The sequence below is a fragment of the Ceratotherium simum genome, chromosome 17, assembly GCF_057802395.1.
Source record: "Ceratotherium simum simum isolate JZ-2026a chromosome 17, ASM5780239v1, whole genome shotgun sequence".
NCBI lineage: Eukaryota > Metazoa > Chordata > Mammalia > Perissodactyla > Rhinocerotidae > Ceratotherium > Ceratotherium simum.
This window is the reverse complement of record NC_141916.1, coordinates 61196891-61212576: the sequence shown is the minus strand read 5'-3', so window position 1 is coordinate 61212576 and position 15686 is coordinate 61196891. Positions and strand designations below refer to the sequence as shown.

The 15686-nt window shown below is 42.7% G+C and overlaps 1 protein-coding gene across 11 annotated transcripts in view; it reads left to right on the top strand.

Moving 5' to 3' along the window:
* Positions 1-15686, top strand: part of MICAL3 (microtubule associated monooxygenase, calponin and LIM domain containing 3) — a 227867-nt gene that overhangs the window by 133130 nt on the left and 79051 nt on the right. For 10 of the 11 annotated variants that reach the window (XR_015555019.1, XR_015555018.1, XM_087443001.1 and 7 more), the window contains one exon: positions 2648-2834. Coding sequence is in view for 9 of the 11 variants with exons in the window: in XM_087443001.1 (XP_087299127.1) it covers positions 2648-2834 (187 nt within the window). In the remaining 2 variants the exon portion in view is untranslated. Of the gene's footprint in view, positions 1-1929; positions 2038-2647; positions 2835-15686 lie in introns of all 11 variants that reach the window. The other variant, XM_014793914.2, reaches the window with a different exon arrangement.

The following is a 15686-nucleotide window of genomic DNA, read 5'->3' as shown; positions in this document are numbered from 1 at the left end:
TATGCGTGTATGTGTGGAGGCAGATGGGTGTGTCGTGTGCAACAGCATAAGTCCAGCGATTGCTATGGTTCAGCTGTTTCTTAAGAGTGGGGAAAGGGAACCATCTGCTTTCCATGCCGGAAACAAATGGAACTTGCATCTCCACCTCTCTTGGGGGGATGCTTGTCAATATTGTCATATCACAGAGAACTGAATGCGACGATTCCTTTGCACATGGCGGCCCTGGGCTGTAATTGCTGCGGGTGCTGGTTTCTGGTGGGAGAGGAGGGTCCTGGCTGAGTGGGGAGCACCCAGGGCCTGCTCAGTGTCTCTGTCTCATGCTTGACTTCTAGGCCCCGCTCTTGCTGGTCTGCTGCAGAGTGACAGAAGTGCAATTTTCTGTTCCCTCAGTGTCAGCTATTAAAGTATCTCCTCAGCTCTGCCTGGTGTCTGTCTGCTCCAGGCCTAAGCTTCCCTAATATCCCTAATTTAAAGAAGGTTTAATCTAGGAGCCACTTGTTTTTCTCAACCACTAATGAGTATAAGCTGTGGAGTTAATGGGCAAATGGCACCAATCCTTGGAAATCTCCTTATTTTAAATTGAAAAACAAAATTGACTCCTCAGTTCCAGCTGAACCTTGGGGATTGTTTGCTTGTTTGTGCTTCTGTGGGTCTCGTGTTGACATAGGGTTAGTGTCCCCCAGAGCAGTTCTCTTGGTTGTCCCAGCCCAGGGCAAGCCATTGCTCAGGCCAGTGATTCCCTTTGTGTTTGTCCACACCAACCGCTTCCTAATGGAGTTGTGGACATCCCCAAGACAACTGCTCCTGGTGTGGTTGTGAGTCAGAATTAGACTCAGGGCTCCTCACACACGGTAGCTCCCTCACTCCACGTAGTTCATGAGAGGACTGTCACACATACTAGGTGTCTTGGCCATCTCCACACAGAAGGCTGACCTGGATGTGGACTCTCTAAAGGACCGCCAGCAGCTTTGACCTTGTTCCCTAGGGACAGGCTCAAAGCTGGGCTGCCTAGCGGGAAGACTTACGATTGAACTTGGGTAGTTTTCTCCTGTCACTTCTTCAACAGCCAAAAAGGATTGAGTTGGTTGGGTTTTGTCTTTTATCTTTTTTCCACCTATAAAAAAATAATTCCTCCTGGACTAGAAACACATTCTGACTTCCCAGGACTCAACTGAGCAACTTGTCTGCATGGCTGTGCTGTGTTTGAGGCGCCCAGCCCAGTCTGGAAAGCTTTGGCCTCAATGTCTGGGTAGAACAGATAAATATCAACAGGGAGAAGGCGATGAGAAGGATTCCTCCAGATAAAGCTCAGGAATATTTGGTGCACGTGGCAGGGGTCATGCATGAAGCATTAATACTGAGGAAGGAGACCATCACACGTTAGACGAGGCTGTGGGAATCTGTCACCCAAGTGGAGAGTCAGCCTTGGCCAGAGTGAGCTTGGTTTCTTTCTAAATGAGGAAGTAACTTCCTGAGCCCTCTCCCAGACCCTTGAAACATGCTGTCAGTCGGTGTCCGCTGTCTGGATGGGAGTTGTTCCTCTTGAATTCTTTGTATGTAATTTGAGTCACCAGGATATAGGCCCTTCTTACTCTCCTCTGTATTTGTGGCCATCCTGTCTTCCCACCTCCCCATTGCCCTGCACTATATATTCCAAAAAGATGTGAAAGACTAAGTTCCCCTTACTGAATTGAATGATTCCTGCAGCTGTTGTTCCAGCCTATGGTGATACTCTGTGTGGACGCTGACACCTGTTTTTCTTACCACCAAGTCTCCCTGCTTGTGGGCACTGTGTTGGCATGGTTTGCTGCTGCACCTTGTATTCATTTTATGCCTTTCAAAGATTTTTTTTTCTGTCTTCTTAATTTATTTATTTTTTTCCTTCTCATTTCCCTTGATTCTGGTCATTTTATAATCTCCAACCAATAGAAGTATATAAAGATGTACACGGGCGGAGTGAGCTCATTGGCTGAGCAGATAGCCAATCAGCTTCAAAGGAAAGAACAGCCCAAAACCCTTCTAGACAAGAAGGACCTGGTAAGAGATATACTAAGGGCACTGTCTGTCTAGATATAACACAGCTGTGGTAAACAAACCTGGTTTGTTCTAAGTAGCTTAGTAACATATATAGTCAGTATATGCCATGTGGTAAATTTTTTTGAGATTGTCTAATTGTAACTGAATTTCTAGGACTGAAGTAGTTGTTTAGAATGTTGTGTGGAAAAGCATCATCAGTATGTCTAAAAGGGATTGCTCCAGAGTCCAGGGGACCCACATCCACGCAGAACCACGTGAACACTGAGTATATATTTTTATGATACCTTCAAAATATAATTCTGTCAAAATAATGTGGTTTGATTGTTATGAACTCCTGTAAAAGGGACTCGGGTTTCCTCTTGGGTGTTGACTAATGTCGATGTGGAGCCCGCCTTGTGCAGAGTGCTCTACGGGGTACATATGACACAGTTTGCAGTTGTGCGCTGGCTGCTCTCTGGGAGAGCCAAAAGCACAGTGAGCCGTCTTAGTCTCTCGCAACAAAATCGCCCAGTGAGGGTCAGTTTCACATGTGGAGAGGAGGGGTCGAGCACCTCCTGGAGGTGAGCCGGAGAGGCGTTGCCCTGAGTACCCCTCCACCTTCCCCTCACAGGGCTCTATAAAGAAGGAGTTCCCACAGAACTTGGGAGGCAGCGACACGTGCTATTTTTGCCAGAAGCGGGTCTACGTGATGGAGAGGCTGAGCGCCGAAGGCAAGTTCTTCCATCGGAGCTGCTTCAAGTGTGAGCACTGCGCCGCCACCCTGCGCCTCTCGGCCTACGCCTACGACATCGAGGATGGTGAGTCCACTCGAGCCGGAGGCCGTTTCGGAGCTGAGCTGAGGGGCACTGCTCCCGTTTGAGCTGGACTTAGGGCCTCTTACTGTATTCATATGTATGTCTTTTCATTCTGCCTCTCCTCACCATTCCCAGCCATCTCCCTCTGTTCTTTGTTTTTCCTCTAAGGTTCTTTCTTAGAGTATTTCCCCAGAGTCGTGAGACTGTATTACAGCTTTGCTCAGTAATGGTGGTGATGAGAATGGCATGCGTTTACATGTCATTTCCCTGGCTTCGCAGACACTTGCTTTCTTACCTCCTGGTGAGATTGTAAGATAAAAGGGACACAATGAGGATAAGTCTTTTTTGTCTCTACTTTAGAGAAGGGGGATTGTAGGCCTATAGAAGTCATATTTCTTGCCTAAGGTCAATGACAACAAGTTGAAACTAGATCCCATGCCCCTGAGTTCTTAGACTTTTGCTTCCTGAAATGACTGAATTGCTCCTGGCACCACCACCTCTCTCTGGCATCAGCATCTTTCTGATGAATTGAGAGCTCATTGCACAGGGCCTAAATCTAACTTACTGTGTTGTCCAAGCCCTGGCCTTTTGTGACATTTGTTGTTTTCATAGTGGAAAGACCTTGATAGCACAGAAGGTAGAAAATTATGCAAACAGATAACAAAGCCTGATAGACAGACTGAGGCAGGCTGGCATGCCTGCCGTCTGAAGACCCTTTAAGATTAATTAAAGAAGGTCATCAAAGACGTTGATGATTCTTACACCCAGTCTTACAGGATGCTGAAGGAACTTCACAAGAGGCAGTCTTACTGACTCAAAAGTAATGAAGGACTTAGATTAATAGGAGAGGGAAATAAATCCTCACAGGGGTGGCATCGTGTCTGTTATATTGACAGGTAGTGTCTTAACTGAGAAGACTGTCAGGTGATGTCGTACGGGAGAGGGCACCATGCCATCAGTAAGGGGTCACTTCACGCACTCCTCATAGTGAGCAAACAGCAGCTCTGTCAGAAGCAGCAAGAAAGGAGCCAGAGTGTGGAACTAAGCAAAGCCAACTCTTCCCATTGTGGTGCCTGGTTCTCTTGTTACATTAGTAAGAAGCAGCACCCAGTGAGGGAAGGATTAGGACAGTTGTCTAGATAAGGAAGGTGTGTTGTTAGGGATCACATTTTCCGTTCCACCATTCCCACATGCCTGCTCTTTGGGTAAGGCCTTTGATCTCCAAGGATAGGAATTGGCTGGTGGAGCCCACTTGATGTCTTTTAACCGTCCTTCATGTGCTGGGTGTTTTAGTTAGCCTTTGACTGTGAGATGTGCCTGGAAAGAAGATCCCTCATGGTCCAGTCATTGCATTCTGATTGACATGATAAGACAAGGGCACGTGAAGCCAAAACAGACAATGGAAGAATATATGATTAAGGGCTAAGTCACATAGTACAAACACAGAGTAGGGAGAAATCAGTGAGGCTCAGTAACCGTTAGGAGTGACTTAACTGGCCTCAGGCTAGACTCTGAGAGAAAAATTCACGAAGTGACTAAGAAGTAGGGGGAAGAGGTGGCATACCAGCTGAGGACGACAGGAGCCCAGATGGGAACGCCCATGAAGTTGGGACTGGACGAGGCAGGCCAGCCCGCTGAGTGCACTGTTCCTGACAGGGGGGCAAGGAGGACAAGGAGTCTAAGCCAGCTCCCCAAATTTTAACCCAGGTGAACTTTTCATCAGCTCAGCCACTCCTCAAAGGACAAGTGAACTAGAGAAAAGAATGGAATTTTAGGGGTCCTGAGGTTTTAACCTTTCTTCAGCCAAATTACTATGTGATTCAGAAATCACATTAAATCCTCATTTAAGGAGCCTCAGATAAGAGAAGAACGACCAGTGAAGTTGTGGCTCAGGAGAAAGGAGATCACCGAGACACTGTGCTGGGCCCTTTAACATGTACAGTGCCATTTTGTCCTCACCACAGCCCCAAAAGGGAGCTAGTTTTATGATTATAATTTTGCAAATTAGGAAACTGAATTCAGAGAAGTTGTAGGTTGCTTGTCCAAATTCACCCAACTAGTAAGTGCTGATTTGCACTAAATGACCTCTGAGAACCCTTCCAGGTCAGACATTCTGGCATTAGTGACTCTGCGCCCATGTCAACTCCAGACTGGTAAATTGAGAATCATACACTTCAGGGAAGTATCCATGTTTCACCCTTGTCCCTGTTTATTCTTCCCTTCAGCTCTTTTATTTATTTATTTATTTAGGAAGAAAATTTTATTTTATTTTTTTAATTTTTTGTTTATTGCAGTAACATTGGTTTATAACATTGTATAAATTTCAGGTATACATCATTATACTTCTATTTCTGTATAGATTACATCATGTTCACCACCCAAATACTAATTACAACCCATCACCACACACATGTGCTGAATTATCCCTTTCGTCCTCCCCCTCCCCCCTTCCCCTCTGGTAACCACCAATCCAGTCTCTGTCTCTATGTGTTTGTTTATTGTTGTTATTATCTACTACTTAATGAAGAAAGTCAAACGGTATTTGACCTTCTCCCTCTGACTTATTTCACTTTGCATAATGCCTTCAATGTCCATCCATATTGTCACAAATGGCTGGATTTCATCGTTTCTTATGGCTGAGTAGTATTCCATCGTGTATATATACCACATTTTCTTTATCCATTCGTCCCTTGATGGGCACTTAGGTTGCTTCCAAGTCTTGGCTATTGTGAATAACGCTGCAGTGAACACAGGGGTGCACGTATCTTTATGCATTGGTGTTTTCAAGTTCTTTGGATAAATACCCAGCAGTGGAATAGCTGGATCATATGGTAGTTCTATCCTTGATTTTTTGAGGAATCTCCATACTGTTTTCCATAGTGGCTGCACCAGTTTGCACTCCCACCAGCAGTGTATGAGAGTTCCCTTCTCTCCACATCCTCTCCAACACATGTTGTTTCCTGTCTTGTTAATTATAGCCATTCTGAGGGGCGTGAGGTGATATCTCATTGTAGTTTTGATTTGCATTTCCCTGATAGTTAATGATTTTGAACCTCTTTTCGTGTGTCTGTTGGCCATTTGTATATCTTCTTTGGAGAAATGTCTGTTCAGGTCTTTTGCCCATTTTTTGATTGGGTTGGTAGTTTTTTTGTTGTTGAGATGCATGAGTTCTTTATATATTTTGGAGATAAGGCCCTTATCAGATGTACGGTTTGCAAATATCTTCTCCCAATTGTTAGGTTGTCTTTTCGTTTTGTTGATGGTTTCCTTTGCTGTGCAGAAGCTTTTTGGTTTGATGTAGTCCCATTTGTTTATTTTTTCTATTGTTTCTCTTGCCCGGTCAGACATGGTGCTTGAAAATATGTTGCTAAGACCGATGTCAAAGAGCGTACTGCCTATGTTTTCTTCTAGAAGTTTCATAGTTTCAGGTCTTACGTTCAAGTCTTTAATCCATTTGGAGTTAATTTTTGTGTGTGGTGTAAGGTAAGGGTCTACTTTCATTTTTTGCATGTGGCTATCCAGTTTTTCCAACACCATTTGTTGAAGAGACTTTCTTTTCTCCATTGTATGTTCTTGGCTCCTTTGTCAAAGATTAGCTGTCCATAGATGTGTGGGTTTATTTCTGGGCTATCAGTTCTATTCCATTGATCTGTGTGTCTGTTTTTGTGCCAGTACCATGCTGTTTTGGTTACTATGGCTTTGTAGTATATTTTGCAATCAGGGAGTGTGATACCTCCAGCTTTGTTCTTTTTTCTCAGGATTCCTTTAGCTATTCGGGTCTTTTGTTGTTCCATATAAATTTTAGGATTCTTTGCTCTACTTCTGTGAAAAATATTGTTGGAACTTTGATAGGGATTGCATTGAATCTGTAGATTGCTTTAGGAAGTATGGACGTCTTAACTATGTTAATTCTTCCAATCCAAGAGCACGGAATATCTTTCCATTTCTTTGTGTCTTCTTCAATTTCTTTCAGAAATGTTTTATAGTTTTCAGTGTACAGCTCTTTCACCTCTTTGGTTAAGTTTATTCCTAGGTATTTTATTCTTTCTGTTGTAATTGTAAATGGGATGGTATGCTTAATTTCTCTTACTGCTACTTCGTTGTTACTGTATAGAAATGCACCTGATTTTTGTATGTTGATTTTGTATCCTGCAACTTTACCATATTCGTTTATTACTTCTAAAAGTTTTTCTGGTGGATTCTTTAGGGTTTTCTATATGTAAAATCATGTCATCTGCAAATAGTGAGAGTTTCACTTCTTCCTTTCCAATTTGGATCCCTTTTATTTCTTTGTCTTGCCTGATTGCTCTGGCTAGGACTTCCAGTACTATGTTAAATAGGAGTGGTGAGAGTGGGCATCCTTGTGTGGTTCCTGTTCTTAGAGGGATAGCTTTCAGTTTTTCACCAACGAGGATGATATTAGCTGTGGGTTTCTCATATATGGTCTTTATTATATTGAGGTACTTTCCTTCTATACCCATTTTATTCAGAGTTTTTATCATAAATGGATGCTGTATCTTGTCAAATGCTTTCTCTGCATCTATTGAGATGATCATGTGATTTTTATTCTTCATTTTATTAATGTGGTGTATCACGTTGATTGATTTGCGAATGTTAAACCATCCCTGCGTACCTGGATTAAATCCCACTGGATCATGGTGCATAACCTTTTTAACGTATTGTTGTATGCAATTTGCTAGTATTTTGTTGAGGATTTTTGCATCGATGTTCATCAGTGATATTGGCCTGTAATTTTCTGTTTGTGTTGTCCTTGTCTGGTTTTGGTATCAGGGTAATGTCAGCTTCATAGAGTGAGTTAGGGAGCTTCCCCCCCTCCTCAATTTTTTGGAAGAGTTTGAGAAGGATAGGTATTAATTCTTCTTTGAATGTTTGGTAGAATTCACCAGGGAAGCCGTCTGGTCCTGGACTTTTATTTTTGGGGAGGTTTTTGATTACTATTTCTATCTCCTTACTGGTGATTGGTCTATTCAAATTCTCTACTTCTTCTTGATCCAGTTTTGGAAGGTTGTATGATTCTAAGAATTTATCCATTTCTTCCAGATTGTCGAATTGGTTGGCATATAGCTTTTCATAGTATTCTCTTATAATCTTTTGTATTTCTGAGGTGTCTGTTGTAATTTCTCCTCTTTCATTTCTGATTTTACTTATTTGTGCCTTCTCTCTTTTTTTCTTGGTGAGTCTAGCTAAAGGTGTTTGTCAATTTTGTTTATCTTTTCAAAGAACCAGCTCTTTGTGTTATTAATTTTTTCTATTGTTTTTTTGGAATCTATTTCATTTATTTCTGCTCTGATTTTTATTATTTCCCTTCTTCTGCTCATTTTGGGCTTTGTTTGGTCTTCTTTTTCCAGTTCCTTTAGGTGCATTGTTAGATTGTTTATTTGAGATTTTTCTTGTTTGTTGTGATAGGCATGTATTGCTATAAACTTCCCTCTTAGAACCACTTTTGCTGTATCCCATAAATTCTGGCATGTCGTATTTTCATTTTCACTTGTCTCCAGGTATTTTTTGATTTCTTCATTGACCCAGTCTTTGTTCAGTAGCATTTTGTTTAATCTCCACGTATTTGTGGCTTTTCTGATTTTCTTTCTATAGTTGATTTCTAGTTTCATACCGTTGTGGTCAGAAAAGATGCTTGGTATTATTTCAATCTTCTTAAATTTATGGAGACTTGTTTTGTGGCCTAATATGTGATCAATCCTGGAGAATGTTCCATGTGCATTTGAAAAGAACGTGTATTTTTTGGTTTTTGGATGGAATGCTCTGTATATATCTACTAGGTCCATCTGTTCTAGTGTGTCATTTAAGGCCAATGTTTCCTTATTGATCTTCTGTTTGCATGATCTATCCGTTGGTGTAAGTGGAGTGTTAAAGTCCCCTACTATTATGGTGTTACTGTCTATTTCTGTTTTTATGTCTGTTAATAATTGCTTTATATATTTAGGTGCACCTACATTGGGTGCGTAGATATTTACAAGTGTTATATCCTCTTGTTGGATTGTTCCCTTGATCATTATGTAATGCCCTTCTTTGTCTCTTTTTACAGTTTTTGTTTTAAAGTCTATTTTGTCTGATATGAGTACTGCTACCCCAGCTTTCTTTTCATTGCCATTTGCATGCAGTATCTTTTCCCATCCCTTCACTTTCAGTTTGTGAGTGTCTTTAGGTCTGAAGTGTGTTTCTTGTATGCAGCATATATATGGGTCTTTGTTTTTTTATCCAATCAGCCACCCTATGCCTTTTAATTGGAGCATTTAATCCATCAACGTTTAAAGTAGCTATTGATAAGTATGTACTTACTGCCATTTTTAAACTTTTTTTTTCTCAGTGTTTTAGTAGTCCTTCTCTGCTCCTTTCTTCTTCTATACAGCATCAATGGTCTCTTTAGTTTGACCTCTGTCTGAAAGCTCTACTCTTTAACTCCCCTCCTCCCTCCTTTTATACTTTTGATATCATATCTAACCTCTTTTTTGTGTATTTGTATCCATTACCCTCTTATCATGGAAATAGATAATGTTTCCTATTTGTGGTCTTCTCTTTTCCCCTTAAATCAGTCCCTTTAACATTTCTTGTAGCACTGGTTTCTTGGTGACAAACTCCTTTAATTTTTGTTTGTCTGGGAAATTTTTGATCTCTCCTTCCCTTTTGAATGATAACCTTGCTGGGTGGAGTATTCTTGGCTGTAAGTTTTTTCCTTTTAGCACTTTAAATATATCGTGCCACTCTCTTCTAGCCTGTAAGGTTTTTGCTGAGAAGTCAGCTGTTAGCCTTATGGGGTTTCCTTTGTATGTAACTTGACATTCTCTTGCGGTTTTTAGGATTCTCTCTTTATCTTTAATTCTGGATATTTTGATTATGATGTGTATTGGTGTGGGCCTCTTTGGGTTTATCTTGTTTGGGGCTCTCTGTGTCTTGGTGTGGGCCTCTTTGGGTTTATCTTGTTTGGGGCTCTCTCTACCTGGATGTCTGTTTGCTTCCTTAGGTTAGGGAAGTTTTCATCTATTATTTCTTGAAATAGATTCTCTGCCCCTTTGTCTCACTCTTCGCCTTCCGGGATACCTATAACACGGATGTTAGTGCGCCTGATGTTGTCCCAGAGGTCCCTTAGACTGTCCTCACTCTTTTTAATTCTTTTCTTTGTCCCAGAGGTCCCTTAGACTGTCCTCACTCTTTTTAATTCTTTTCTCTTTTACCTGTTCAGCTTGGCTAATTTCTTCTAGTCTTTCGTCCAGCTCACAGATCCGTTCTTCTGTATCCTCTACTCTGCTTTTGAGTCCCTCTAGTGAATTTTTCATTTCCAGTATTGTATTTTTCATTTCTGATTGGTTCTTTTTTATATCTTCCATTTCTTTGTTGACATTCTCACTGAGTTCATCTATTCTTCTCCCCAGATCAGTGAGCAACCTTAACGCTCTTTGTTTGAACTCTCTGTCAGGTAGGTTGCTCATTTCTGTTGCACTTAGTTCCTTTTCTGGGGTTTTGTCCTGTTCCCTTACTTGGAATGTATTCCTTTGCCTCCTCATTTTGCCTCTTTCCCTGTGCTTGTGTCTACGTATTAGGTAGGTCAGCTACGTTTCCTGCTCTTGGATAGGTGACCTTATGTAAGTGATGGCTTAGGAGGCCTGCAGTGTGCTTCCCTCAGTTCTCAATGTTCCGGGGGTGACCCCTATGTGGGCTATGTGTGTCCTTCTGTTGTGGCCTGTTTGCTCTCCCTGTAAGTGCCCAGGGAGGCTGAGTTATGCTCCTGGCCAGCTGTTGTAATGCTCAGCTGCTTGTAGTTGTTGTGGGCCCTTCAGTCTCCTTATCAGGTGTGGGGAGCCCCAGCACAGTTGGCTGCAAGTTCTAATACCACATTTGTGTTGCAGTATTTCTTTTAAGTGAGTAGGCCCCCAGCGTGGCAGGTTGTTAGGCTCAGGGCCTTACAATTGCTATAAGCCTCCAGCCTTTAGGTCTCTTGTCAGCTCTCTGAGGATTGCAGCTGGGTGGGGCTGGCCTCAGGCACGGGAGCACCCAATTGTTTCAGGCTCTGGAAGGCGGGGCAAACCCCCTATGTGCGTCTTTGAGAAGCACAAGTCTTCTGCAGCTGACAAGCCCTGCCGCCCACAGGCCCACACACACAGTCAACACAGTCCTGCCCCGTGTGCGCGCCCCAACCTCGCAGCGGACCCAGTCTCTCCACGGCGGGAGCCCCACACACTCCACCACCGCCCCACTCTCTCCACCCACTCCTTGTGCACGCCCTGCCCCACTGAAGTGGGCTCAGTTGCCAGGCTGCAGAGAATCCAGTCACCAATCTATGCAGGCCCACAAGTTGCCTTAGGGCTTGTTGTTGGGTGGGGCCAGTCTCTAGGGTGGGCTGCCTGCCCTGGCTGAGCTGGATTAAATCGGTGCTCTAGGTGGGGCAGACCCTGGGCTTGCAGGCCTCAGGGAGAACTCCAATGGCGTCTGTGTCAGCACGCCCACACCAGGCCACAACAATGGCCGCCGCTGATGTCCCAGTCCCTGGAGAGGTCTCACCTCTCACCGAGATGCACACGGGGCCTGTTAGGTGAGTCTCTTTTCACCAAAGCACTGTGCACCTTTCTTTCTGGTGATTTTAGGTTGCTTTCTGAAACGGGTGAGTTTGTGCATGGGCACTTTAAGAGCCGGTTTTAATTTCTTTGTGAACCAGCATTTCTAGGGGTATTCCCCAATGTTTTAGTAGCAGGCAAAGTCAGATATTATGCCACTCGTCTCGATTGTGCTGGGTCCACAAAATGCCCCCATCGGGGGTGCTCCCGGCTCAGGGCCCCGCTCCTCCAGGGAGGCTGCATACCTGTGGGCTGCTCCGGGGCGGCCATGAGGCGCTGCGGCTTGTGAAGGTGGCATTTTTTTCTATCCAGAAGGTAGTTTCTGCCTCTTCTACCTTAGTTAGGATTGTCCGTTGTTGCAGGAGTTCCTCTTATCCAGTTTTCAGTTCTGTCTCAGGGGTAATTTTTCCACGAGTAGTTGTAAATTGGCTGTGTCCACGGGAGGAGGTGAGTTCAGAGTCTGCCTACGCCGCCATCTTGACTTCGTCACCCCCTTCAGCTCTTTTAAAAGGATGTAGTCTGCTCTAAAACTGTGCTACTCTTTCCCTTGCCAAATACTAGCTTATTTTTGACTGCAGCCAATTCTTAAGACAAGGACTCTAAATCAGACAGTCTGTCAAGTCTTTCCCTGTCATCTCAAGGAGAGAAAACACACGATACCTGCTGAGGTGGCTGTGAAGGGCTGCCCTCAGTAGAGACAAGCCTGAAACCGTCCCCTGCTTTCTCTCTCTGCTAGTACCATCCTGACCAGCCACTGCATCTTCTACCTGGACTACTGGTCTGCCTGCCTCTACCATTGCCCCCTACAGTCTGCTTCCATAAGGCAACCCAAGGGATCTTAAATGGATGTAAATCAAATCTTGCCAGTCTCTTGCTTTGTTCCCTTACTGCCCACTGCAGTACAGATGGAGCAGTCTTATCTGTGGCATAGAATCTCCATCTTCCCAGACTGAGAGCTTCACACGTTTACCCCAGCCTGTATCTCCAGCTTCTCCGCTGTCACCTGTCCCCTAGCTCACTGTACACCTGCCACACTGGTCTCTTTTCCCTTCCATAAACATGATTAGGCCATTGCTACCTTAGAACTTGGTACTAGCTATCTCCTCTCCTGGAATGCACTTCCCTCTAATCTTCACAGGGTGGGCTTCTTGTCATTCACATCTCCACTTTCCTAGTCACCCTTCAGAGAGGCATTCGCAGATCTGATCTACAGTGCTCGCCACTGCCTGATACTTATTCATACATCCTCTGCTCCATCGGAGCAGAGACTAGTCGGTCTGCTTTCAGTGTTTGGATTGGTACCTGTCATACAGTGGCACTCGGGGAGTTGTTGAATGAATGAATACATGGCCCACTTCACTGTAGGCTTGCCCTTTAGCCATCTGTTTTCTCAAATTCCCTCGCCAGTCACTCCCATATTTAATTATCAAGATTCCTTAATTTATTTAGATCATCTGAGATCAATGACTTGACAGAATCACCCATAATTTATAGTTAGTTTATAACACTGGCATGCCTGTATCTATTAATTGAGACAGGCACCATAGTGGAATGACTAGAAGTATAGACTCTGAGGGGCTTCCTAGAGTCAGATCCTGCCTGACTTTCCGGGGTGTGGGACACTTTGGGCAGGTTGCCTTGCCTTTCTGTGCCTCAGCTGGAAAAAGTTGGATAATAACAGTACCAGCGTCATTGGGTTTTGAGGAGTAAGTGAGTCGATAGATGTAAAGCAGTTATTATAGTGTCTGGCACATGGTAAATGTTAGATAAAAATTAGCTCTTTTTGTTATTAGTCTAAGAAGCAAAAAGTACCACAAAGTTGAGTTTGGGAAGGAGTACGAGGAGATAAATTAATTGAGCATCTAAAATATATGATGTGTGATATCTCGTTTACTTATCTCAACCTATGAGACGAGTATTCGTATTCTGTGTGAGCAAACGTGTTTCAGGAGGCTAACTAGTTCCCATAGCTATTGAGTAGTTGAAACAGTATTTAAACTGAAATCTGACTTCAATGCTCTTGTTCCTTCTGTCATGTTGTACTGTATTCCTAGCGAAAACAAGTTTCTGGAATTGTCTTGAAAATTACCTTTTGATTAGGCTTGTGGGACTTATTTTTGAAACCTAAACCTGTTTTCTTTATTAATTTAGTATACCATAGCAGAATTCTATGAAGATTCCCTGGTAGATTAGCCTATTGAGTTATATTTTAAAATCTAGGATTCTACTTTAATAGAAAAAAACAAATTAATGAAGAAAAGTATGAAAGTAAGTATAACTGATTGTAATTTTCTAATACTATAATAAATAAGACTCTTGGTTACAAGTAACAGAAACCCAAGTCAGATTAAAGTGTAAGCGTTAGATTTGCATCTTCCTTCCAGAGAGCGTCTCAGAGACGGGCTGCCCTTTCTCTCTCAACAGCCATAGAACTCCCCAGAATGGCTGTGGTTAGCCTGGCTTAGCCACATGCCAAGTCCTAGAGCATGTATCTGGGGGTGGGCTGGAGGGAAAGGGGACATTCTGACTGCCCAGTCTGGGTCGCATATCCACTTCTGCCGTGGGTGATATCAGCCACGTGGTTGATGCCGATCAGAGTCACGTGGAGGAGGGGGGAGTGCTCCTTAAAGGATGAGACACAGAACAGACAGAAAAGTAGTGTGTGATCCAACTACTAATACATTTTGTCTTGTCCTAATTATATTTTATCCTGGTGAAAATTCACAAAAGTGAAATGGTTTATTACAGATTATAAAAGGAGATTGTGTCCAAGCTGAAAAAATTACCCATGACTCAACTCCCCTCTTAGAGAAATGAGCAGTGGGGTTGATGGTCCTGTGGCTGTCAGTGTTGCTGACAGTAGAGACAGTGTCTCTGAGTTCTGCTTAAGTGCTGGTAGCTAATGGGAAGTTCTAGTTCAGAAAACATACTATGTATATGAATATTATTTGAAATTATGGAAATCTATAAACAATATTTTTCTAAAAGATTTATTCAGCATTGGGAGTGGGGGGAGTGCGGGTAAAAGAAAAACAAGTCAGTTACTTCGTAGTAAAGGAGAGAGAGATAATCAGATCCAGGTGAAGGGAAAAGGGAGAATGCTGTCTCATCTCTATTTCCTTTGACTTTTAGGTCCTCCTTTTTTTTTTTCCTTTTTTTCTCAGCTTCATTGAGATATAATTGACACATAACATTGGGTAATTTTAAGGTGTACCAGTGTTGATGTGATACATTTATAAGTTGTAAAATGATTACCATCATAGTGTTAGCTACAGCTTTCCTCCTGGCACTTAGTTACTAATTCTTTTTTGTGGTGAGCACATTTAAGATCCACTCTCTTAGCAACATTCAAGTATATGATACAGTATTATTAGCTATAATCATCATGGGGTACGTTAGATCCCCAAACCTGATAATCTTATAACTGGAAGTTTGTACCCTTTGACCAGTATCTCCCCATTTTCCCCCACCCCTCAACCCCTGGTAATCACCACTTGACTCTCTGTTACTCTGAGTTTGTCTTTTTTAGTTTCCACATACAAGTGATATCATATAGTATTTGTCTCTCACTTATTTCACTTAGCATAATGCCCTCAAGGTCCATCCAAGTTGTTGCAAATAGCAGGATTTCCTTCTTTCTCATGGCTGAATAAGATTCTATTGTCTGTATATATCACATCTTCTTTATCCATTCATCCGTTGACGGACACTTAGTTTATTTCCATATCTTGGCTATTGTGAATAATGCTGCAGTGAACTTGGGAGCACAGATATTCCTATGAGATCCTGATTTCGGTTTCTTTGGATAAATTCCCAGAAGTGGGATTGCTGGATCATATGGTAGTTCTGTTTGTGAGGTATTGAGGACCTTCCATACCGTTTTCCATAGGGGCTGCACCAATTTACATTCCCACCAACAGTGTACAAGGGTGCCCTTTTCTCTACATCCTCACCAACACTTATCTCTTGTCTTTTTGATAATAGCCGTTCTAACAGGTATGAGGTGATAGCTCATTGTGGTTTTGATTTGCATTTCCTTATGACCAGTAATGTTGAGCACCTTTTCATCTACCAGTTGGCCATTTGTATGTCTTTTTTGGAAAACTGTCCATTCAGTTCCTATGCCCATTTTTTAATTGGGTTGCTAGTTTTTTTGCTATTGAGTTGTATAAAATTCTTTATTTATTTTGGATATTAACCCCTTATCAGATCTGTGATTTACAGATGTTTTCTCCCATCCCATAGGTTGCCTTTTCATGTTGCTGAT